Source organism: Cryptosporidium sp. chipmunk genotype I (assembly GCF_004936735.1).
Source record: "Cryptosporidium sp. chipmunk genotype I strain 37763 chromosome Unknown contig_19, whole genome shotgun sequence".
Classification (NCBI taxonomy): Eukaryota; Apicomplexa; class Conoidasida; order Eucoccidiorida; family Cryptosporidiidae; genus Cryptosporidium; species Cryptosporidium sp. chipmunk genotype I.
Window position 1 is genome coordinate 113303 of NW_027125589.1, and position 25065 is coordinate 138367.

General features: G+C 31.9%; 11 protein-coding genes across 11 annotated transcripts; 7 read left to right on the forward strand and 4 right to left on the reverse strand.

The window, feature by feature from the left end:
- Nucleotides 1–28: 28 nt before the first annotated feature.
- ELE39_001690 (N-methyl-D-aspartate receptor-associated) lies at nucleotides 29–778 on the reverse strand (the record flags this gene model as incomplete). The annotated part of the gene is made up of 1 exon (XM_067344729.1): nucleotides 29–778. The coding sequence occupies one exon, from the start codon at nucleotides 776–778 to the stop codon at nucleotides 29–31; it is 750 nt and encodes a 249-aa protein (XP_067201905.1).
- A 251-nt stretch (nucleotides 779–1029) lies between these two features.
- ELE39_001692 (sec7 domain containing) lies at nucleotides 1030–6432 on the reverse strand (the record flags this gene model as incomplete). The annotated part of the gene is made up of 1 exon (XM_067344731.1): nucleotides 1030–6432. The coding sequence occupies one exon, from the start codon at nucleotides 6430–6432 to the stop codon at nucleotides 1030–1032; it is 5403 nt and encodes a 1800-aa protein (XP_067201907.1).
- A 757-nt stretch (nucleotides 6433–7189) lies between these two features.
- Nucleotides 7190–9634, forward strand: ELE39_001693 (NADPH-cytochrome p450 reductase; the record flags this gene model as incomplete). The annotated part of the gene is made up of 3 exons (XM_067344732.1): nucleotides 7190–9105; nucleotides 9277–9298; nucleotides 9341–9634. The coding sequence occupies 3 exons, from the start codon at nucleotides 7190–7192 to the stop codon at nucleotides 9632–9634; spliced, it is 2232 nt and encodes a 743-aa protein (XP_067201908.1).
- A 180-nt stretch (nucleotides 9635–9814) lies between these two features.
- ELE39_001694 (P-type ATpase involved in cation transport) lies at nucleotides 9815–14383 on the forward strand (the record flags this gene model as incomplete). Its single annotated transcript, XM_067344733.1, has 1 exon — nucleotides 9815–14383. The coding sequence occupies one exon, from the start codon at nucleotides 9815–9817 to the stop codon at nucleotides 14381–14383; it is 4569 nt and encodes a 1522-aa protein (XP_067201909.1).
- A 363-nt stretch (nucleotides 14384–14746) lies between these two features.
- Nucleotides 14747–17710, forward strand: ELE39_001695 (coiled-coil protein; the record flags this gene model as incomplete). Its single annotated transcript, XM_067344734.1, has 1 exon — nucleotides 14747–17710. One exon carries the CDS (start codon nucleotides 14747–14749, stop codon nucleotides 17708–17710), a length of 2964 nt encoding a protein of 987 aa, XP_067201910.1.
- A 16-nt stretch (nucleotides 17711–17726) lies between these two features.
- On the reverse strand, nucleotides 17727–18593 carry ELE39_001696 (brix domain containing; the record flags this gene model as incomplete). Its single annotated transcript, XM_067344735.1, has 1 exon — nucleotides 17727–18593. One exon carries the CDS (start codon nucleotides 18591–18593, stop codon nucleotides 17727–17729), a length of 867 nt encoding a protein of 288 aa, XP_067201911.1.
- A 124-nt stretch (nucleotides 18594–18717) lies between these two features.
- Nucleotides 18718–20010, forward strand: ELE39_001697 (PWP1 family with WD40 repeats; the record flags this gene model as incomplete). Its single annotated transcript, XM_067344736.1, has 1 exon — nucleotides 18718–20010. One exon carries the CDS (start codon nucleotides 18718–18720, stop codon nucleotides 20008–20010), a length of 1293 nt encoding a protein of 430 aa, XP_067201912.1.
- A 309-nt stretch (nucleotides 20011–20319) lies between these two features.
- On the forward strand, nucleotides 20320–20511 carry ELE39_001698 (uncharacterized protein; the record flags this gene model as incomplete). The annotated part of the gene is made up of 1 exon (XM_067344737.1): nucleotides 20320–20511. The coding sequence occupies one exon, from the start codon at nucleotides 20320–20322 to the stop codon at nucleotides 20509–20511; it is 192 nt and encodes a 63-aa protein (XP_067201913.1).
- A 212-nt stretch (nucleotides 20512–20723) lies between these two features.
- Nucleotides 20724–22260, forward strand: ELE39_001699 (11 transmembrane domain; the record flags this gene model as incomplete). Its single annotated transcript, XM_067344738.1, has 2 exons — nucleotides 20724–22208; nucleotides 22255–22260. 2 exons carry the CDS (start codon nucleotides 20724–20726, stop codon nucleotides 22258–22260), a joined length of 1491 nt encoding a protein of 496 aa, XP_067201914.1.
- A 143-nt stretch (nucleotides 22261–22403) lies between these two features.
- On the reverse strand, nucleotides 22404–23492 carry ELE39_001700 (DNAj domain having a signal peptide; the record flags this gene model as incomplete). Its single annotated transcript, XM_067344739.1, has 1 exon — nucleotides 22404–23492. One exon carries the CDS (start codon nucleotides 23490–23492, stop codon nucleotides 22404–22406), a length of 1089 nt encoding a protein of 362 aa, XP_067201915.1.
- Nucleotides 23493–23751: 259 nt separating this feature from the next.
- ELE39_001701 (ethanolaminephosphotransferase (ETHPT) 9 transmembrane domain involved in lipid metabolism) lies at nucleotides 23752–25041 on the forward strand (the record flags this gene model as incomplete). Its single annotated transcript, XM_067344740.1, has 1 exon — nucleotides 23752–25041. The coding sequence occupies one exon, from the start codon at nucleotides 23752–23754 to the stop codon at nucleotides 25039–25041; it is 1290 nt and encodes a 429-aa protein (XP_067201916.1).
- Between the last annotated feature and the right edge of the window lie 24 nt (nucleotides 25042–25065).

A 25065-nucleotide genomic window follows, 5' to 3' on the forward strand; every position in this document is an offset into this window, starting at 1 on the left:
AGCAGTAATAGAAAACATAGTCACAAATTTATCTATCAATAGAATTGATTATCATTAATATATATGTAAAAACGTTCACAATATCCAAATATAGAGAGATTGTCGCGAAAATATATTCGTCTATGCCAAATTGATGCTGTCTGTGTTTGCCTCCAACAATTAATTGAGTGTCGTAAACTATATAAAATGAGAAGATCATAACTCCTAGAGCACCCAATATTATATAAGCAATATTATTTCGTGGAACAAAGATCAATATTATACTGTAAATGGTAACAATTAAAATCCCAATTAATAAATAAGGTCCCCATCCTGTGAAATCGAATTTAACTTGTATTGAGAAAATAGTTAAAGCCAAAAAAACTAAAATTGTAATTCCACACGCAAGTAAAACAGAAAATTTATTAACACAAACAGCGATTCCAGAAATGCTTATTCCAAAAAATAACGAAAGTAATAGAAGCAATGTTACTCCAATATAATGGTTCTTAGCAATTGAAGGGCAGCACGAAAACAATATTATCAAAATTAACGAACAAAGAGAAAAAACCACGCTAAACCAATAGTTCCTAATTAACCATTTTGATGCTGTTTCATAGAATGAAAAGAATGAAACAATGCCAAATGTAATTGCAATACTAATGGAAAGTAATGAATAGACGCGTTTTACAAAATCATGCTTGAGCTTTGTTTCAAGATTGCAAATAAATATACTATCTGTTAGATTGCTTTCAATCTCTAAATCTTTGATAATTACTTCTCTATTTTCGATGGGCATTATGACGTGCTTAAGTTAATCCAGAAAAAAAATTTTATTATCGATCTAGCGCTCTCAAAAAATTTTATATAAAAATGTAGGCCTTTATCTAAAAAATATATTCATTATTAGGATATAATTTGCCGTGATTTATTCAGGTTTTTTGAATATTATGCAATAAAAAGATACTATATGAAATTCGAATAAAGCTTAAATTGTAATACAAGAAGATAAGCTAGCATTAGAAAGCGTTAACTCGAAAAAAATACTTATTAATTCTCAATAGAATTTTGTTGTTTACTAGAGTTATCATTTTTGTTTTTTTTTAGTGATTCCAATATGCAATATAGCTCAGATGCAACATCAGGCATGGGTGATTTGACATAGTTTTCAATAATACTAGATACAATCCCAGATATGTCAGTTGATAAAGACGCCTGCAGTACTTTGCATAGATTAGTTTCCATTTCACCTTGATTTAATTTTCCATAATATAAAATTGGGTTCAAAATTAATTCATCATATGTTGCAGTAATATGCGTACTGAGCACTACAAGTAGTAAGTTCTTAATAGTTTCTGAAAAAAAAACAGAAGATGATCCTGTTGAATTCTTAACAAGCACAATTACTAAGTTAATGAGCACTGGAATCAATAATAAAAATTTCGTTTCTGAAGTTTCACAATTACAAAAAGAGTTGAATCTATCATTTATTCGATGATCGCATGGGATAGAAACTGGCACCAATAATAGATCTATTCTAGCAAGGATAATTTTAGATACGATAGTAATAGATTGAACTTTTCGCTTATAAACAGTATTTTCACCAAGAAAGTATTTAGCTGTCCTACTTTTAAACTGCTGATCCAAAAGAATTAATGTGTTGTCACTTGCTCGTCTTGTTTCAAAGTTGTATGGAAATTCAAAATCAAATGTAATTAGTGAAAGGAAACTTGTTTCAATCAAATCTAACCAAATCCAAGGGTCGCTAACAAACCAAGAGCTAGACAAGTGCTGAGAGCCTAGTGTTTGTTGAATGCGGTTTATTGTGTGATTTCTTACAATATTTGGGCCGAAAGAGGCAGCTATACAAAGAGTATGAACAACTTGAGAAATAAGCGTTTTGCTTTCAAAATTTGCAAATAAAGAATATAAAGAGAATATTAGTGATATTGCCTGCAGATTTGCATCATAATTATATTCCACACCTTCCTCACTTTCTATTGGTGTGAAAACAACATTTCCATTAAAAGTGGTTGGAGTAAATATCGCAAATGTCACTAGTGTTTGAATGATTAGTGAAGTATTATTATATAGCAATGAAGAATATCTTGGGTTATACAACCACATTCCTAGGCATTCAAGAGATGATAATATCAATATTTGAGGGTCTGAAAGTTTCCCTGGGTAGAATTCTGGTGAAACCTTTGAACAATTCTCAAGAACAGAAACGGAAGGTATATAAACCATTCTTTGTAATATTCCAAGCATTAACAATACACTTCGCTCTGTGGGGAAAATTAAAAATAGGCTAGTGTTTTGTGTAATAACTTGGATCGAATCTAATTCATTTGTACTTTCAGGTCGCATGATTATTTGAAAGACCGCAATTATTCTTTCAGAATGGAGGCTGAAAATTATTGGATGTAATTGAAGAAGAGCTTCAAGTATTAAGGTTATTTGAACCATTAATTCGGAATCGTGGCTTTCACAGAGCTTAACAAGTATTAGAAGCGAATTAGTGATAATTCTTTCTGCAAACATAAACTCCGATCTAGAAAGAGAGCGTGGATTATCATTATTATAATTTGAAGTCTCAATGCTTTTCTTATCAGCTTGAAAATCATCTGTAAATTCTTTATTTGCAGAACAAAAAATGGAATATCTCTTCAAATTTTCTAAAAAAAATTTTAATACTTCGAGCGTTACAAGATTTTCTTTACTGCATTGATCTATCATTTCATTTAGTTTTGAGTTTATTTTCATTTCCGTCTTTTTAACAACTTTTAGTGATAAAAGTGACATAAGTATACTTATAGAGCATAGTGGATCAGATATCTTTCTAAAACTCACAATTTTGTTTCTATCAATTTCAAGCAAAGGACTCCAATCAGAATAAGTTTCCCTTTCAGTAATTTTATTATTTCGCATGTTAACTTGTGCTTGTGAATTAATACTCACTAAAGAATCATTTGCTATTTCGGAATTAATGGAGTACTGCTTATCTGACAAAGGAAAACTGTCTACAGAACATTTCAAAATTTTAATTAGAGGACCGTAGTCTGAATATTTCATGCCTTCTAAATTTTCTATCAATATATCGCATAAATTTAGTATTTTTGAAAATAAATGAAAAAACATTTCCCAAGAATTTCCAGAGATTGTAGGTAGCTTGTAATTTACCCAGAAAGATGAAACATTGTTTATTTGAATTGAATTTATAAAACTAAAATATTTTCCCCAATCTAATGAATTCTGAATAATTGCGTATATTGAAAGTGACAAATAGGGAGAGCAGCCATTTAAAATCCAGGAGAGAATTATTTCAGATGGAACATTCGAGTTTTCATTTGTGTTCTTTATATCTTCTTCAATTATTATCTGCATAATTGAATCAACAATATTTGGTGGCTCATGTAAAAATCTCGAGTTTTCTTCGTCATCTTCTTCAATTGATCTAAATAAAATATTTGTGATATCACTTAGCCAATGGTTATTATTTGAAGATATAGATTTGGTGAGTTTTAGTGGTAATATGTGCAATTTTTTATCTAAAACTAACGCTGGATTGAATTCTAGTCCCTTTATATTCTCAGAAGAATCATTAACTTTATTAATTACTTCAAAAAAAGGTTCAAAACCATGTGAAATTCCGAAAGTTTTGGTTCTGGGGAATAAACAAAGCTTAGGATGTTGTACATTAGAATAGTTTGAAATTGGCCTCCCTTGATTATCAGTTAACTCTTCACACTCAAATGACTTACTTGGAGCAATTTTTATGGAATTTAATGAAAATATAACTTCAACAATAGTCTCCCAAGGCGAATCTTTTTTCCATTTGCCCAATGTCAATTTGGAGATCTGAACAAATACGGGCAATACCAATTGGCATTTCGCAGATAAGTCTAGGTTTATATACTTTGAAAGGCGTTTGAGAATTTCATTAATGCGCTTACCTTTTGAAAAAAGATTGCAAAGATATGCTATTTGCAAAATTCCATAAATGCATCTGAATAAGGTTTGAATATCATTTGAATTTTCAAATGCGGTGAAAACACAATCAACTGACCCAGACTCTAGTATAGTTTCAAATATTTCATCATGAATACTATTCGTAGGTTCAAACTTATCTGCTATGGAATCTATCAAACAGATTGGATATCTGTCAATAAAGAATTTTGAAATCCAATTATTCCATACACTTAAGTCTATTTGATTATGATTTCTATTGTGTTTGGTGGTATTAGAAAGCCCAGATAGCTTGATTTCATGATTTTTTATCGTTTCAAAGATATTAATCAAGAAGTCCTTAGGTAAGTCTTTACCGTTATTAATTCCTTTATTGTTTTTGATAAATTCATCGATTGTCATTTTGTTTTTAACTTGATTATTATGTAGATCAGTATTTAACATTATAATTGAGTAACTTAAAATGAATATTGTATCATTATTATCAAGTAATATTATTTTCTGTTTATTCGTCTCATGTTCAAAGTAATAGATCATTCTTGTAAGACTCCCCTGACTAATTTGAGAAGTTTCTTGTTCACAATCTTTGTTACAAAGGTCTTGCTGTATAAAGTATTCGTATGAAAAGCTTTCCATTATTCTTTCAATCTGCTGAGATTCCCCAGGTAATTTAAATGTTGAAAGCACTTCACGCAACGCCAAAACAACGGATTTTCTATTAAAGCTAAATGTTGATAAATATGCAGCCCTGACTTGGTTATTCCATTCTTTGTTTTTTGAAAGGTATTCACCAAGAGTGATCACATCAACTTTTTGAGAATATCTGAAGAATTTTGCAAGATCTATTGGACTAGAGTTTGAGCTAAATAAGAATGAACTTTTAAAGACATCTAGAAAATTTGAAGGATTTGAGTTGAATTTTTCGGAACAATTGGATATTTCATTTTTAAATTTCCTTTGTCTTAGTAAATTCACCTCCAAATTTACACCACCATTTGAACAGTTGTTTTTTTCAATATCAACATTTGATTGAATAGATTTTAGAATGGCACCGATAGTACATAGTATTCCATTCAGACCAAGACGTTGAAACAACGTAAATGTTTTAAAGTTAAAATTTTTCTTATTGGAACTTTTACCTTCAATTTTAAACTGATTTACAAAAGTATTAATTATTGTTTTGAATACATTTCCACAGTACATATTACAGTCGTAATTTTGAAAAATTTCGACTATGAATTGAGGATACTTACATATTTCTATCAGTGAATTTAAAGCAGACTCTCTTTGCTCTAATGAAATGTGCGTTTTTGGGATATTTGTAGGTAACAAATCCTTATAATCATCTCCACCATTAGCTAATCTTAATTGAATTGCAGTTAAACAAAATTCCAATTGAGTTTTTGTATTGTTTCTAAAATTAATAAAAATACTCAGCATGCATTTCAATGTAAGTTGGAGCATAGATGGTTCTTTTATTGCACATATCAGCATATCCACACATAAATTATTACTTATTTTGTTTACTAGTTTAGGGTAACTATTAAGAAATTTTCCTCCACTTTCAATTGCAATATTCATTAGTTCAAGACCCATTTTCCTGATTTCTTGATTTGTGGAGCTATCTATTCCACCCACTTGAATTGTTTTTTTAATCATTTTCGATATATATTCATCTAAATCATCAATTAAATAATTCAGCATCTTCATATCATTTTTATTTGTATTGGGAAGTCCAAAAAAAGTCAAAACTGATAAAAAATGAACTATTCTAATTAGTGAAATGTCGTAACTGCATGTTTCATTTTTTTGAAACTCTTTTGATCTTGAAAACACAATAGCAACAATCTTCTTTATTGCCTGCTCGCCTAATGATCGAAGTAAAAGCGATGACCTCGGTTGTCTTGAGATTTGAAAACACTTTAAGACGCTTTTTATTAAGTTTTCTGATGAAATATATTCACCGAAATGTGAGTCGATTAGATTGACAAGCAGATTACATAGTTTTTGGAGTGCAATTTCGTCAGTCTCTAGATGTGAGGCAGCAAACTTACAATTAAGAATACTTTCAATTACTTTATTTATGACCAGCGGTTTTTTCAGATCTTCGATTAAAATTGCATTATTTAAAATAAAAACATCTATGGCGTTTAAGACTGATGCCGTTGCATGCCCTCCATAGTCTGTAGATTGAATAACTTCAAAAAATGGTTCTAGACTGCATTCTTCAATTATAAATTTCTTTGAAATTACAATGTTTTCTAGTATTAATTGGAACTGGTAAACTATTGGGAATTCGAATGAGTAAATTATTTCTTTAGAGTATTTTATCTGAGAAAAATGATGGTTATTATGAACTAATGTATTGATAATATTTTCTATTTCGCTCTTTATGCATTTCAATAATATAGAATCATTATTAAAGTTAGCATTATTATCAGTATTATGGCTAATCCAGCTGTTTTCAAGTATTTCAATATTCCTCATACATAATAATTGGATATCGACTATTTTTTTTTTAAAGATAAAGTGAACAAAATGAGCATCCGGCCAGTTATTGTGCGGGGGGGGAAATATTAACTACTACATTTATTTTGCAATATATTATTGAAAACTTTATAATACTTCTAAGTGACTAATTGATAACTATTCTCATTATTATAACCATAATTAAATATTATATTTATCTTAGTTGACTATTGGAAGTTCTAATAAATTTAATTGTACATATTGGAATAAATATTATTGACACAAATTATATTATTCATTCTAGAATTTGTTTATATTATCATTGGATGAACTAATAATTATTATTTAAGGCGAATTATCTCACAAACACCTGTAGCACAAACCCATGTTAATATTTCTTTAAAAAGAAAAAATATTCATTTAAGATTTAACAAGATTTTGCGTTACATCGAAAATTTTATTAAATTAGGAAATGGCACGAGAATCAGATGTAGAAACTAAATCATCAATAATACTTCAAAGAGCGTTCAGGAGATGGCGTTCAAATTGGAATGAAACGTTAAATGTTTTAGTTTGGGGTATAATGCAAACAAGGGAAAAGGCTGCAATAATTCTGCAAAGGTGGTGGAGGCGTTTGCTTATCAATAAAAATTGAGAATCCTTTTAAGCTGTAAATATAGCATGTTACCAAAACGTTAGCTTGTTATTCTTTCATTAATCTGTATTTGTTAAAACTTTATATTACTCGTCTACCGCGCAACCAATTCAACATAAAATGCTTTTTTTTTTTAATAATAATCTACTGAACTATCTCTCAATATGCAACATTTCTGTTGGGTTTTTTCTTGTTCTGAGAAGATTGATTTGGAAAAGTGTTGAATTTATACAAAATGATGTTCCATCAAATTTTTCGATATTTTACTCGACTGAAACAGGGAATTCGAGAAAAATATCCGAATTGTTCAAAAAACTTCTAGATAAAATAGGTATTGAGGCCCATGTCCATGAGATCAACTCAATACTGGATGAAGGCATTAATTCATATAAAAAAAACTCGGCATTTGTTTTCGTAATTTCAACGTGCGGAAATGGAAACTTTCCGGCGTCATCGAGGAGATATATTCGTTATCTTTCAAAAATGATAAAATCTGAAAGCAAAATATTTTTAGGAAAAAGATACACTATTATTGGTCTTGGAAGCTCTATATATGAATATTCTTTTAATTCAGCAGCTTTTAAACTTGATAAATTAATCTCTTCACTTGGAGGTGAGAAATATTGTGAAATTGCAACTCTAGATGAAGTGAATGGTAATGAGGTTGATTTGATAGCATGGTGGAAAAATACTTTTTTATGTAGGCTTGGGATTTTTGAGTACAAAGAACTCTCAAAAAACCATTTTAATTTAATTGAAACGAGAAAAAAAGATGGCTTCATTTGTAAATTGAGAAGTTTTAATGAAACCTCGATTCATAATCACTTTCTTTCTGGGAATTGCCATATTTCTGAAAATTATTTCAAGTTATTAGAATTTTGGCCCATTAGTAGGGAATTATTATGTGTAACAAAAACTATTGATGGTATTGAAAGGCAAATTTTCAATTTAAAACTTAATCTTCCTGAGCATGTATATTATAATACGTTTGATGTTATTGATATACTTCCACCAAACCTAGACGAAAATGTTATTTTTTTTTCAAGAAAAGTTTTGGGAATACAAAGTACTGAAGATTTAAAGAACATTATGGTTGATTTTGTGCCAATAAACAGCATGATAAAAAACATTTATGTCCCATTTCCTAACAGTTACTCTTTAATGCACATACTAAAGTATTACTTTGATCTTATGACTTTACCTCCTCATTCTGTAATGCTACAGTTCGTTCCTTATTTAAATCCAACAGAAGGAAATTTAATTTCCAATGAAGATTTTTTCAATGAAAATAGAGATCTTTACAGATTTTCTTTTCATTTGTTTATAGATAATTTTATGAAAAGTCTTATTCCAATACCAGTAGAAGAGTTTATTAAATTTAATGGAATTAGACAACGTACAAGGAGCTATTCGATTTCTTCCTCCTCACTTTTTTCGCCATCAATCGTTGATTTGACAATTAGTACGTGCATTAAGGGCCATATTCCGGCATCAGTAAATGAAAAAAATGTTAAGAGAGATAAAAGCGAAATACAAAAATTTATAAAAGGATTGTGTTCAAGCTACCTTTTCGAATTTGACTTAAATTTACCAATTCTTGGAGTTATAAGACCATCTTTTCTTAAAATAAATAATATAGCTTCCTCGGCACTTTTGTTTTCACACGGGAGTGGTATTGCACCTATTAGAGCGTTATTACATGAACGAAAATATTTTTTTATTAAGGATAAAATAACTATGAACCCAGCGTACTTATTTTATGGATGCAGAACAGAAAATGAAATAATATACAAGGATGAACTTGAAGACCTTAAAGAAATAGGTGCATTAAATGAAGTATTTTTCGCTTTTTCCAAGACACAAAAGAAATACGTTAAAGACATAATCCCTTTTTACAAGGAAATAATATTAGAGATTGTTGTTCGTAACGATTCAATAATGTATATTTGTGGAAAGAAAGAGTTTGTTGCAGGGATCAAAAATGAAGTTGCATCTATTGTTTCCGATCATCTTTCAAGAGATGTTATTAAAAAAATGTTTGTTGAAGGCAGAATTTTTATAGAATCGTGGAATTAAATTATTTAAAACCCGCGTCTCTTTGTCTTTAATCATTTTCTATTTACTTCTTAATATGGTGGTAGGTTGAAACTTTTTTAAACTAGCTATATTATTTGACTGTGTTTTTAGCTACCTTTGTCTGTAATCAGGGCAGCTCATCACAAGCCAATAGTAAGTTAATTCTTATCTAATTGAAAAACTTAATTGATTTAGTTAGTGGAGCTGAAAAATGGAGAAACGTATTCCGGAGTATTGACAGGTGTAGATGGATTCATGAACTTAGCACTTAACAACGTAATTTGTAATTCAAGAGATGGGAATGGTTTTTTTAAGATGGTCGAGTGTTATATTCGTGGAAATAATATTAAGTTAATCAGAATAAGTGATGAGAACATAAGTGCCGCGAAAGACGATATGACTCAAAGAGATGCTACTAGGCTCTGCAATAGGGGAAGGCCCAGAAATGAAACAAGAGCGTCAAGAGGTAGATCTTCTAAACGGGTATGATTACCTCTAACCTACAATTAGTTCAGCCGATCATTCTAGCGCTAGGTTAAATTTTTTTTGAAAAAAAAAATTATATTGTTCCTCGAATTCGAGCATGATCTAACCAATCTATAATCTGCCACGCTACAATTATTCAAAAGTATTCGATTTATATATTGAAAATTTTGTTTAGAATATTTAATGATAGGAAGCGATGATTCTTTTGAGCCAAATATACAGAATCAAGCTGTTCAATCTTCTATGGATACAAAATCTTCAAATACGTTTCATTCCATTTTCAATAAGGACGAAAAATTGCTTGAAATGAGTTCTCAGTCCTCTATAAAGGACTTAAACTCATATTCACCAAATGTTGCTACATATAATTGTATGGGAAATAATTCGTCCCCTTCCTCAAGAATTGTATCACCAATTTCAAGTGCGAGTGTTTTTGTTGATATGACGCCTAACGGGAGGCATTTATTGCACGCAGAAGTAGCTGATGAGGAGCCAAATCCAGAAACTTGCTCGCCTAATCCCCAGAAATTCCTACAAAATAGGCTAAATCTGTTAGCTAGCCGTAACTTGCTTAACCATTATGTTAATTCAAACGAAAACAATTACTTTGGAAAACAATTAAGCTCTGACGTTATTTCAAGTATACCAGATTTACAGTATAATGAAACTGCCGTTCAAGACATGGTTATTAATAAGCTAAGCATGTCAACTCAAATGCTACCAGATACAATTGAAGAGGCGAGAAAAAGGGATCCAGAATTTGTCTCAAAAGCACTAGAGCAAACTTTAGAGTATAGTGAAGCGCAAAAACCAATACATTATTGGAGTCAAATTGAATTAGATATGCTAATTAATGAGCTATCTGCGAATGTAATTGATGGGATTGATGAAGATAAGGCAGTAGAGCTCATGGAAAAAAAATATGGCCCTAATAAACTTCAAAAAGAGAAGCATGAGCCAATTTGGAGAATTTTCCTTAGTCAATTTACCTCGCTTGTTGTTTCATTGTTATTAGTTGCAGGAATAGTTTCACTGGCATTTCAAGAATGGGTTGAGGGAGTTGGGATTTTATTTATCGTTTTGATTAATGCAAGCCTTGCAACGTACATGGAAAATAATGCATCTAATGCGCTTGCAAAGCTAGCAGACTTATCCTCCCCAAAATGCACAGTAATAAGGTCCGGAATTATAAATATAATACCTGCTTATAATTTAATCCCAGGCGATATTGTGTTGTTGAGAACTGGTGATAGTGTTCCCGCAGATGTTAGGTTAATTGAAGCTACTGAAATTAAGTGTAATGAGGCTTTGCTCACTGGTGAATCCGAAGATGTATCGAAACACTTGATCAGCCCTGACCAAAATAATCCTTTCCCTACAAATATTTGTTTTGCTTCAACTGCAATTACGAATGGAACAGGAAAGGCAATTGTCGTACTTACAGGGATGAATACACAAATAGGAAGAATTGCACAGCAGCTGAAACTTGCCAGCGGTGGCTCAAATAACGGTACGCCGTTACAGATTGGGCTAAATAGACTTGGTGGATTTATAGGATTTATGTCACTAATTGTATTGGTAATAATAGTAATTGTGGCTTTACTTACAAATTATAAAGATCCATCTCATCCGAACAGCAACCCTGTTTTCGGAATTATTCTTGTTGCTGTTGGGTTTGCCGTTTCATCTATACCTGAAGGTTTACCTATGGTAGTCACAATCTGTTTATCAATTGGGTGTTCCGAAATGTGTAGAAGGAAAGCTAATATTAGAAAGCTACCAGCAGTTGAGACCTTAGGATGCTGTTCAGTTATTTGTAGTGATAAAACTGGCACGTTAACAGAAGGAAAAATGACAGCAGTTAAATTAGCTACCTTCTGTAGAAATAATACCAAATCATTAAATGTATCTTCCATAGGCAATGATCAATCACCATCTTATGGAGAATACCAAGAAAATAACTCTTGCCTCTTTTCATTTTACCCTACAAGGGGAAGTGACCCAAATGGAGGCGTTTTTTTATCATCTTCTCTCACGCAAAATATTAAAGAAGAAATAATGAACTTAATACATTTAAATAAAAACAAAACAATAGAGATGACAGAGAATTATAGTCTTGAAAGTAATTATGAAATACCTCCAAATGACAGAATCCCATACAAATTCATTAATTACAATTCGGTTTGTAAAGACTTTGGAGACCCTATAAATGGCCATCTTCCTCAAACTAAATATGTTAGGAGTGCACTTTTGGCAGGATACTTAAACAGCTACGGAACTGCCTTAGTATATGATAATGACAGCAACTCATGGAAAACCAGAGGAAATATGAGTGAAGGAGCGATAGTTGTGGCTGCAGCAAAAGCATCATATGGAATAAAAAACAAAACATTTGACTTGAGGAAACAAGAAAATGAATCAAAAAGCAATACAAAAAAAATTGGTCATTTAATTCACTCGAAATTAAATGTTCAAAACTTTAAAACTATTAGTGGGAACAATGCTGGTGCTGAAGTTGCAACCACAGTTAGCTCTCCAGTTCAGTGTGTACTTAATTCAACCTCCGCTGATAGCAAACTAAACAATTATATAATTGATGGAGCCAATGCAGAAAACAGGGTAAATCTGGCTATTCAAGATGAAATTGAGTATTTAAGAGTCCCTTCCGCAGAAGTGCCATTTACTTCATCCAGAAAAATGATGATGACTGTGCATTCCCTTGCCACACCGAACAAATTTGGAGATGTATTTTTTTCAAATACAGATTCAAAATCAAATAAACAAACAAATTTTCAAAATAAAACTTTAAATTCTCATCCTCAGAGGTACTCAAAGACAGTAGATAATCTTGATTCTGGTGTGTACACTCACGTTGCAATATTGAAGGGTGCGCCTGACCGAATCGTTAAACACTTAGGTTTTATGCTTAATACAAATTGGAAAAATGGAGAATCTATAGTTCATATAGATTATTCAGAAAAAATAAATCCCAGGGAAATTCTTGAAATAGAAAATACAAATAAAGTTTTGAGTGGAGAAGCTTTGAGAGTTCTTGGAATTGCAATTCTTCCATTAACCAGTGAAGATTTTTTTGATTTAGTCACAGAAGAATGTAGTGATAAAAGATTACAATACGTTTTGGACAAAAATGAGCTTACTCTTTTGGGATTGATTGGATTTCTCGATCCTCCAAGACCTGGTGTTGAGAAGGCAATCACTAAGTGCTGTGAAGCAGGCGTGAGAGTAATTATGATTACAGGAGATCAACAGCCAACAGCATGCGCAATTGCAAGGTCAATTGGATTACTTGCGGATGAGTACGAATCTAATAACAGTTATGAGCAGAGTGCAGATTTACAAAATACGACATCTGGATCTATTATTTGTAACCAATTGCACGAGAACGGTGATGCATCTAGACCACACTTGTCAAATGAATTGTTTGATCAAATTGTTTCATCAGTAAGTGTATTTTGTAGAGCTCAACCAGAAGATAAAATAGCAATTGTTCGTTCACTTCAAAGGCAGGGGGAGGTTGTAGCAATGACAGGGGATGGTGTAAACGATGCGCCTGCACTGAAAGCTGCCGATATTGGAGTTGCAATGGGAATAAGCGGCACTGAGGTTGCAAAGGGTGCTTCTGAAATGGTTTTGCTTGATGACAACTTTGTGACAATCGTAAATGCAATCGAAGAAGGAAGGAAAATATATTCTAATGTACAGAAATTTGTCGCATTTTTGCTTGGAACAAATATTGGAGAAATAATTTATTTATCAATTGCAATTGCAGCACAACTTCCTATTCCAATAGCTGCACTTCAAATATTGTTTTTAAACTTAATGTCAGATGGTGGGCCTGCAGTTGCACTAAGCGTTGACCCCCCAGACCCAAATATGATGAGAGTTCCTCCCAGACCAAAAAAAAGTCCAATAATGACAAGGGACTGGTGGATATTTGGAAATATCCCTCATGCCATTTTCGAAGCAATTTGTGTTCTTTCAGTACTGATAATTTCAATGTATACATCTTTAGGAGTTTTTCAGAGGAATACAATTGAGTCGCTTTGTCTCCACGACTCAAACAATAGATACTTTTGCCAAACTAATGAATGGAGATTAAATTTAATTGACTTAGAAAAAACTGGATGGGTAACGAATATCGATTTTTATAACCCTTTGACAAATAGCATGGAACAAATTTTGGGTGTCACTAAAGGAAAGCTAAATTCAACACTTTCACCTTCTGAAATTCCATATGTCAAAAGTATATACGAAAAAGCAGAGACATTGGGCATTTCTTGTGTAGCTGGGAAATATGGTTGGTGTATTCCCCAACAGAAGATAACTAATGACGAGTATATTGATTTGGTTGCTTTTGGGACAATAAGAGGTAGGACGGCCTCTTTCATTGCTGCTGTATTCTGTGAAATGCTACGAGCGTATACAGTTAGAACTTGGGATTGGTTTACAACGCCTCTATTTAATAACCCATGGCTGCATTTTGCTTGTAGCTTAAGTGCTAGCAGCACATTAATTGTGACGTTCACACCAGGTTTACAACAAATTTTTGGAACATATACAATATATTGGTGGCTTTACATTCTAGCTATTGGTGCAGGACTCCTGAATATGGCATTTGATGAACTTGTACCCAAACCCCTTTACCGAAGAATCATCGAAAGGAGAAGAATAAGGGCAAAGTTATTAGCTGAGAGAGATGTAAATAGGATTAGTAGATCTGAGCAATTTTAAAATATTTGGTTCACTAGAATTTGTATATTTAAAATTATTAGGGGAAATGATTAGTTAAATCTTTGTTTTATAATTACGTAGCAAATCTATTTTTTCTTTTGAATTATCCAAGTGTGAGAATAACAATAATCCCGACAGCTCACTTCATATCCTGTAAAAAATCAGAGAATAATCGGTAAACCATAATATGATTAGATATAGTTATTGCATAAAGTAACGTTTTATTTTTAATTTAATTGAGAAAACTTAAGATTATTCGTTAAAGTTAATAGCGGCCATATAATTGCCGCTCTAATCGCGCCAATTCTGTGGGGGCTTGACTCCACGTGCATGTATTTAAAAATTATTGCACATTATTAACACATGTACAAATCTGCGCATGAAGAATTTTTTGATTTTATATTAAAATCGCATGTAAGCGATCCAAAACTAACTCTAAATCATGAAACAAAGCCAGATGAATCAGTCGAAAAGAAAAAGTTATCCGTAACACCTGGTCGAAACTTCAAATCTGAATTTGATGAAAATGTACATGCATCTAACAAATCAAGAAAAAAAAATAGAAAATTAAATATTGAAAATGACTCAATGCTTTTGATTGAGAATCCGAAAACAACCAAAGAGTTACTTAAGGAGTTGGCTCAGACAGTTAAGGAAGGGCAATCTTTACAAAAGGATGTGGAAGTATTAAAAAAAGTTGTGTTCAATCAAAATTCTAGATCTAACCAATTCTGTTTTGTCCCAAATGGGCTTGGAATTGCGGATTATAATTTCAATGAACTTGATCAGTCAAGGAGTGGCTTAATTTCGAATAATTATTTCAATGAACAAAATCTAGGTTCTTCGGGACAAGTGGAATACTATATCAATGGTATTGAGTCTATTGATTGTAGTCAAAAAAGTGGTATTAAAGCTAGAGAAGTACCAGTTCTACGCATGAATGCCGTAGATACCCAAAATAATATAATCAATGCCCATTCAGTTTTACAACATTTTAAATTCAATTTAATAAGAATTTTAAGAAGAATGAAGCGAACAGAACAAGTTCAAGTATCTATTAAAATTTTATATCAACAACTTAAATCAGAAGTGATTTATTATATTGAAGAAGAGAAAGCTATTATTGCTAAATTGGTTGATGAACTAAAATCAATAAACAGTGTAAATTTTAGGTGCGAAAGCATGTTAAGGGAAAAAGATGCACTACTGGTTAAAATAAATGCTTCAATTGAAACATTAAATATTGAGAACAAAGACTTGAATGAAAGATACAATGCTGTTCTGAAAGAAAAGGAGATATTTGAAAACGAGATGAGTACTCGTTTACATAATTTAGAAAAAGAGAATATTGATCTGAAAACTTTCACAGAAAAAATGAAGAGCGAATATGAACAGACTAAATCTGAACTAAAGAAAACAAAGGATCAATCAAATGAATTTGACAAATTCATGTCTCAACTTAAGAACATGGGGATGATTGAAAAGATTGAAGATTCAAAATATCTAGTTAAAAACGAAAACAGATCATTAAATGATGAGTTAAAATTTCTAAAAGATTTATTAAAGGATAAAAGAGATAGAGAAGAGCTGTTACATAAGAATATTTCACAGTTATCTGATGAGAACAGTAGATTAAATACAAATTATATAGAGAATAAAGCATGTCTAGATAAAAAAATTCGTGAAAATTGTATTTTGCAGTCAATTCTAGAAAACTATAAAGAAAGAATCGGTGAACTTGAGGAAAAAAATTTTTCATTGCAATCCGAAATAAATAGCTGGAAAAATAAGATTGAATCTGGGTTTGAAGAAGAAAAAAAAACAAAAATTAAGATTTCACAATTGGAGTCAGAATTACAATTATACAAAAACGAATTGAAAACAAAGTCATTGGAATTTAATAATTCATTAAGTAGGCTCGGACAGGCATATGTCGAACTAAACGAAACAAAGCAATTACTTAAAGATTCCAAACATGCGTTGGAAAATTTTGACGAAAAAATAAAGTTGTTGAATAGAGAAAATAAGGAATTAAATGATGCTCTCTCAAGCCAATTTCATTTAAATAGAAAGAAAGAAATCGAAATTGAATCATTAAAAAAGGATTGCGAAAAAGTTGCAAATGATTTGGAAAACGAAAGATTGTCTAATGATAATTTAAGGAAAAAAATAACAGAACTTGAAATAAATTACTCAAAAGTTGAAAATGAAAGGTTTGAGATTCATAAAGAACTTAATAATAAATGTATTATTGAAATAGAAAAAAAAGAATCATTAGAAAGAGTATCAAAAGAATACAGTGAGTTGAAGAAGGAATTAATACAGAAAGATTTACAAATAAATAAACTAAGGGGTGAATTGAAGGAGACTGTTGCTCGCTTTGAACGCGAATCTTTGAACAAAATTAATTTATTAGAAAGTCAGCTAAATGAAAAATTTAAACGTGACATTCATGCAATTGAAGAGTCAAAAAGAATTATTCGTATTGAAAATGAAAACTTGCTTGAAGAAGTAATCCACCAAAAAAAGATGATACAAGAACTTATATATGAGAAAATATCCCTAAATAATGAAGTTAATTCATTAAAAGAAGTTTCAGAGGTTAACAAAAAACAATTTGAAAACTCGATCCAAATTCTTTCAAAGGAGCTGTCAGCACTTCAAGAATTGGGGAACAGTAAAATAATAGATTATCAGGGAACAAACAATATCAAAAGCTTTATTAACAATATTAATAAACTGAATTCAGAAGTTAATTTACTAGACGCTGAAAGTGGCATTCATCAGGTCGAATTACATCGAATACAAAGTACGACTGCACCGCCAAGTAATTATAGCATATTAAAAGTTGAGAATGACTGTTTTAGTTTTGATTCAGATATCTTTCACGACAAATTCTTAAACACTCCAGTAATAGACTGCAGTGATTTTTTCCAGGTTGAAGCATGCTTATCTGCTCAATGTGAAATGGCTTATATTGACATAATTTCACAAACTGAAAGATTTAGAAACCTTTCAAACAAACTTAAGAGCCTTGAAGAAATTTTGATAAGAAATGGTGAAAAGAGCATATCGGAAATAGTATTAACCCTTTTTAGGGAGCTTGATGATATTGGGATTTCATCTAGAGAACTGCTTGAAGTAGTAAATTCAGAAAATAAGTCGAAGATTGAAATAGACAATGAACTTTCAAATAGAGTAACAGAAATCAGCCGAGCTTGGGTTCTTGAAGCAGAAGCCTCCAAACAAATACTAGATTATGCTCACAAAATAAGAAATGTAGCAGCAAAAGAAAGAATGATGTGGGTAGAAAAAAAATTAAAATGATTATAGTAAATATAAGTCACAAAGAAGTTTTTTTTTTGTTGAAAAATGGTCTGTGCACCCATTCCGTTGATAAGTTTTTCATCTCCAATGTTCCAAGTTCAATTTTATATAGCTTAAGAATAAATCTAGGCCCAATCTCATTTAGTTGAATTTCTTCTGATTTGCCATTCATATCTTTGACCCAACTAAAATGGCGGAAAATAATATTATCATTGATATTTACAAATGAAACGACTCTCTGAGATGCATTTTTTAGTTTTGGGAATAAATGTTTTAAAATATCAGACACTCTCCCCCCGAGAGTAGAATTAAAACTCTGAAAAATCAAGTGGGGATTGCTTTGAGATACGGTTGATGGCCTAATGGGGAGATCGTGCCTTAATACCACATCATTAATGGCAAAATATGCAGTTGGCCCATGGGGAAAATGAGAAATAATCAAACCATCGGGTTCGCCCCTATGCTCATGTACAATTACTAAATCTGTAGCCCCATTTGATCGGCACAAATCCCCAAAATCCTTTAAAACATAGCCACCTCTGTTTATTCTAAAGCTATTCGGTATTACTAAATTTAACTCCTTAACAAATTGTAACAGCCTGCTGCTCGGGCTTCTAGATGTTGTAATTAGTATTTTTGGTTCATATAATCCGGATAGTGAGTATTCATCATCAATTATAGACTTAGGATCGATAGATGTGTCAACAAGGTCAATATTTGCAACTACCTTATCAGAAACGTTCTTATATTCTGTTGGAATCTGCCTTCCTTCATCTAGTGCCTCCTTGAGCCGAAAAATCCTTTCAAATGTGTTCTTTTCAACTTGTTCTAAACCTTTTCTAGAAATGTATTCTTTTCTTTGTCGCGCGTTTCTTCTTAACATCGATAAATTTGCATAAAGTTGTATTTTTCTAATTTTTCGCAATCTAGCATGTTAACACCGCAAATCGGAGACAAAGCGGGAACTGAAAAAATACATTTGACATTTTGCTTTAATTATTTTTTTAATGGATTGTAATGCAGTAAGTTCCCTATCGTGGGTTCCAAGAGGATATGCAAAGGAGATCCCTATTAAAAATGCTCACTATTGCATGAATGATGAAGATGTTGAACAGTATTTTGTCAGCCACAATATTGAACATGAAATAAATAATCAAACAAAGACTATTATTGATACGGGGTTGAATTCAATGGTTGAAGATGAAGAACATAATGGAGACTTTTCTTTTTATGGTGAAAACTTTTTTCATACAGTTGAAAAAGGCTTATCTAAATTTGGCAAAGACCCCAATATGAAACAGGATCAATTGATTGATTCTGATGAAGATGATGCATTACAAATAAAAGAAGGTGATTCGCTGTTAGCAACAACGGCAATTGAAGATGATGTTGCTACTTTGCAGGTATATTTATATTCAATTGAGGACGGTAGTTTTTATGTGCATCATGACATTATCATTGGAGATTACCCACTTTGTTCAGAGTGGATTTCTTTAGGGTCTTACAATATGAGCAATATTGTTGCAGTTGGATCATTTAATGGCGAGATAAATTTTTGGAATTTAGATTTTATCGACTCAATTGATCCTATATTGATATTACATAGTAACACAGGCCATTCTGATGCAGTTATGAGTTTGGCAGTACATTGTAGAAACTCTAAGTTATTGGCATCTGGTTCTGCTGATGAAACAATTAAGCTTTGGGATTTAAATGAAGGTTCCTGCATTAGTACTTATTCTAATTCCAGTAACAAAGTTCAGTGCTTAGAGTGGCATCATTCTGAAAACAACATATTAATTGCTGCTGATTATAACAAGTCAGTACAATTTATAGATATTAGAACAGTAGATCGTCAAGCTTCGCTAAATTACGACAAAGAGCATGGGGATCCAGAATCTATTGTATTGCCTAGTGCAGATATTTATGATAATGGAAATACTATAGTAATTTCTACAGAAAATGGGCTAATTTCTGGATACGATATCAGAATGCTTTCAGAAAATTGTGCTAAAAGTAGATTTTCAGTACTAGCAAACCACAATTCAAAGCCGATCACATCTGTTTGTTGTACATCCATTTCCAATATGTTAGTTAGTTGTGATTTAGATGGCACTTCCAAGGTATGGGATTTATTTGATATGAAGGAGTGTATCATTGAAAAGCCTCTGAAGGGAGGAAAGTTATTTACATGCAAAAGCTGCCCAGATGAGAAAGCGCTAGTTGCTTTTGGAGGTGAGTCGACAATCCTTTGGAATATTTTTCAAGAAGATGTTGTGTTGAAGAAATTCAATTTATGAATTAAATATATTGTAGATTTGATCTATAAGGTTAGTTCAAATTGTATCTAGCACTAAAATTGATATTTAACAAAATTGATCGTCTCTATTTTATACTTATTGTGCCTTAGTGAGGTAAATTTAGGGGAGATATCATGTTAAGTGGGATATAGTTATACTCTTCAACAAATAATTCAATTGTTTTTTCTGGAACATCTTAATTCTTCATTGAACCATGTGGGGGATTTGAGGGATTTTCGAAATTACTTGCGCCATCATTATTACTAAATGCTATTTTGAAATTAACGCAAGATCTTTTTTGCTATCAAAATGAAAGCATTAGGAGGGCCTACAATTAACCAAGAAATACTAGAAACACTGGTCGACATATCGAAGCTATTAAGTACAGGATTAGATAAGGAGTCAATTTTGATTCTAATTAAGCTATTGGAATTGGGCGTGCAGCCGGAAACATTATCAGAATTAGTGATCGAAATTCGTAGGGAAATAGAAAGGTACTGACTTTACTTGGGAGGATGCGCAATCAAGTTCAAAATGAGTCAAGATTCTAGCTTAGGCTTTATTTATTCGCGATAATTATTTTTGCTTTATGCACAACCAATATTGAATTAATCCGGGCGGCAACGCAACATATTCACATAGTTAAATGTCTAGTAGCGCCCCTTGCAATACCGACAAATTATAAGATAAAGAGCTTATGCTAACAATATTCGATGGAACAAAAAAGGTCATCAAGTAGATCTATTTTTGGGAATGAGTACTTAAAAAAAGGTTCTTTAGTTCAAAATGTGGTTGTTTTATGGGCATCTATTTCACCGTCAGCAGTTCTACTGCTTCCTTCATGTATGAAGGAGACCGGAATTATTCTTGGGCTTTTAATCATTTTTTTTTCATGTTTTGTGCTTTTCATGACTCAATTTGTATTGATGAAATCAGCTACTCTGCTTTCAGCTGATAACTACGGAAACACTCTTTTAAAGGCTATTTTATATAAAAGCTCAACCGATACAATAGGACAGGTAAATAACAATAAAGAAAGCGAGAGATTGACAGTAAATGCTAAAATTATTGCATTTTTTGTTAATATACCGATATTTTTTGCTATGGCCATTACGCTACCATGTTTTCTAATCATTTGGTGTTCATGCGTTGAACAACTTATCCCTCCTTTTTCAACTAAATATACTGTATCAGGTATTTCATATAATCAAGTAATTCTAATGACGCTTTGTGCAGTTGTAATGTTTCCATTTTCCCTCAAAAAAGAACTCCAAACAACTAGGCATATTAGTTGGCTATCATTGATTGCAGGTTTACTATTTGCAATAACAGTTATTCAATATTATTTTTACTTTGGTGCATCTTTGGACCGTGGAAAGGTTATTTGGTGGAATTCAGAAATCAAATTATTGCCATGCATAAAGATGCTAACTGTTTCGTGCTTTGCGTTTTCTAATCATGAGAACTCTCCTGCTACTGCATATGAGCTTTTAAACCCCACAACGAGTAGGATACTTGCTCTTTCCAGTATTGTTTCAATATCAAGTTTCATATTGTTCTCAGTTATTACAGTATTCTCATATCTAACGTTTGGAGAATTAACACTACAGAGTGTAGCACTAAACTACAACAATGAAGGTAAATTGCTCATTTTATCGAAAGTTTTTTTGAGTATATCTAACTTAGTAGCTTGCACTCTTTCACTTCATGCTGCAATATCATCACTATCAAATATTATAATAGCATTTAAAGGGAACTATTACGACGCTTTTGACAATAAATTAATTAATCAATCTATAACTGTAATTGAATCTGCAGGATCCGTTCAGTTCTCAACTAAAGAGTCTTTTTGTTCATCTACAAATACCTATAGCCGTTCTTCTTTTTCAAATACACTTGATAGTACTGAAATACGCGAATTCAGTCCGGGTCCTAATGAGAAAAGTGCGAACATAAGTCCGGATACTTTAAATATTTTTGATGCTTCCATCTTAAATTCTATAGAAAATGGCAAGGGTAAATTCTATAGTATTGATAGAAATAAGATCAAGGTTTCTATTAATTCTAATGAAAAGGGAAAACATTCAAAGTTGCAAACAGCTGTGGATACGAAGGTTAGAGCGGTTATTGTATTATTGTTTTTAGTCTTTTCAATCTTTTTGGCAACTAATTTACAGGATTTACTGTTGCTTGTAGAGGTTGCAACTGGCTTATTTGAAACTATAATCTGCCTCATTTTCCCAGCTGTAGTATATTTGAAGCTATTCAAACATATATTTGTCTGCGACAAGTACTTATCTAGGCCTATCTTTATACTTTTTACATTAATTTGCTCACTTGGTTGTTTCACCGCTTCCATATCAGCAATATTTAGCATTCATAGAACTCATTAATTATATTTTAGTGTCTAAAATTGCTTGTCTAATTAATTGCTTTTGTGCATCGCTTAGTTCCGACGGCATTTTGAACTTCAACGTTACATATAAATCGCCGTATTCATTTGTATTTCGAATCGGCATCCCCTTATTTTTGACTTTAAGTACATCTCCATATGAAGTTATGCCATTCTTCTCAATATTTATGTTTTTCCCGTCAATGTATTTTAATGGAAGATTAAACCCTAGCAAAGCATCAGCAAGGCTAATTTCCATATTTGTATGCAGATCATTCCCCACCCTTTTAAATTGTTTATTCTCCAACTCAAAAATAACTACAATAAAATCGCCAGGCTCCTGATTGAGTTTCTGCTCTCCTGAGCCTTCAAACCTAATTGTATCACCAGAATACATTCCTGCATCAATATATGCAGTCAATTTTGCGGTCTCTAATTCAGTTGGACCATTTGGACATTGCTTACAGTTTTTATCCCATCCTTTTCTCCTTGCAACGCATGTTGGGTCGTTAACTTGATGCTGGACCATAAATCCAGGGCCCATTTGTTGTGTAAATAGTTTTGTCCCCGCACTTGCACAATCATTCCTATTCTTTAAGCAATCATTCGCGTTTATGCATAAAACGGGCCTAATAAATGAAATGGTGACCATTTCCCCAAAATAAAGTTGCTCAAGAGTCATAAATAATTTGAATGTTGAGTCTGGAACCCTGTACCTTTCGCCATCTCCTCTCCCTGAACCCATTCCAAATAAATTTCCAAATCCCATAGAGAAAAGATCAAATGGATCATGAGATTGAAAACCATCAAGATGTTGTTTTAGCCCATCTTCACCAAACTTATCATATATATTTCTCTTTTCAGGATCAGCTAGAACCTCATACGCAGTCGCAATTTCCTTAAATTTCTCTGACGCATCCGGAGACGAATTTCTATCTGGGTGGTATTTCAAGCTCTTTTGTCTATATGCTTTTTTAATTTCCGTATCACTGGCACTTTTTTTTATCCCTAAAATATCATAGTAGGACCTTCCAAAAGCACCATTAAAGATTTTAAATATAAATAGTAACAATATTAATAAACCTCTCATTTCCTTTCCTCAAAACTAAACTAATTTCTTTTTGTAATTATGCGCCCACCATTCCATCTTACCCCCACCAATCTCCCCTCATTTACAGAATAATGCAAAATTGAGTATTTTCAGTTAACAATTAGATATTCCCGTTTCCAATATGATATTCTTTTTTTATTTGGCTTAGAAGATTAATTTGCTAAACTATAAATATATTAATTGTTGAGAATTTCTGGCAAGTAAATCAAAGGTTTAAATTGTTGAAGCTAAATTCATTATGACTAGTGGTTTAAATAAAAATATAATTCATGTAGGTGTATTCGGAAGCTTTATTAGTGAAACTGGGCTTAAAAACATAAAAAAATACAGCTATAGGAGCGGGGGGGCTACATTTTTGGATTATGTAATGAATCCTTTTTGGGAGTTGTTTGCACGCCAGATTCCGGAATACATTTCACCCAACTTATTGACTATACTTGGGTTTTTATGTTCTCTGATTGCAATGGTGTTAACAATGGTGGTTTGCCCGACGCTAGATAACGCAATTCCCTTAAACATCTCGTTATTAATTTCCCTACTTTTATTTCTTTATCAGACTCTTGATGCAGCTGATGGAAAACATGCAAGAAGACTAAAGCTCAGCTCACCTTTAGGGCAATTACTTGACCATGGGCTTGATTCATACACAACTATTTTTTTCTCAACAATATTTTGTGCGTGCTGCAAGATAGGATGGGGCTATAAGTTTTTCATTTTTTTGTCTATCGTTCAGTTTAAAATGTTTTCATTTATTTGGTTGGAATGCCACTGTAAAATTTTTCGATGTTCATCTTCAGATTACTTAGGAGTAACGGAAAGCCAGTTTATTGTGATATTTTTTACAATTTATTCTTCAACTGGTGGTTTGAATATTTTATTTAAACGTTTATTATTCAATGTTTCAACTATCGATATAATAATATTATCTATTATCGTTACAGGTATCATCACACTAATGAATGATATTGTGCTGGGTCTGGATGGATGTAAAAGCTTAAGAACAAAAAAAATTGCATCTTTGGAGATTTGCGGCATATTATGTCATTTAATGTTTCAATTTTTGTTTTTAAGCTCAAATACATACAAAAAATTCCCAATTATTACTATGCTCATTTTGACTACAAGTAGTTCAATTATTGCTCTCAGAATGAATGTTTCATCATTTACACTCGAGGAATTACCATACGTACATTGGCCAGTGCTCCCCTTTTATATTTCTTCGGTATTCCTTTTATTTGGCAAAAACATATCCGACAAATTCTTTGACTTTAAAATAATATTATTAATTGTAGCCTTATGGAATATAATTTATACTATAGACTACGCATCCATAATTATTAATTCAATTTGTAATCATCTGAGTATTTCTCTATTCTCTACGAAAAACCTACATAACGATAGAATGGAAAAAAATACCTCTCCAAATGCTACAGATCCTAGTGAATTCTCACATAATCGAATGGAGGAGATAAGTTCGAAACTTAAACTATCTATATCGCGTTCATTTAAGAAGAATCATCGTAATTAAATAAAAATAATCAACAATTATAAA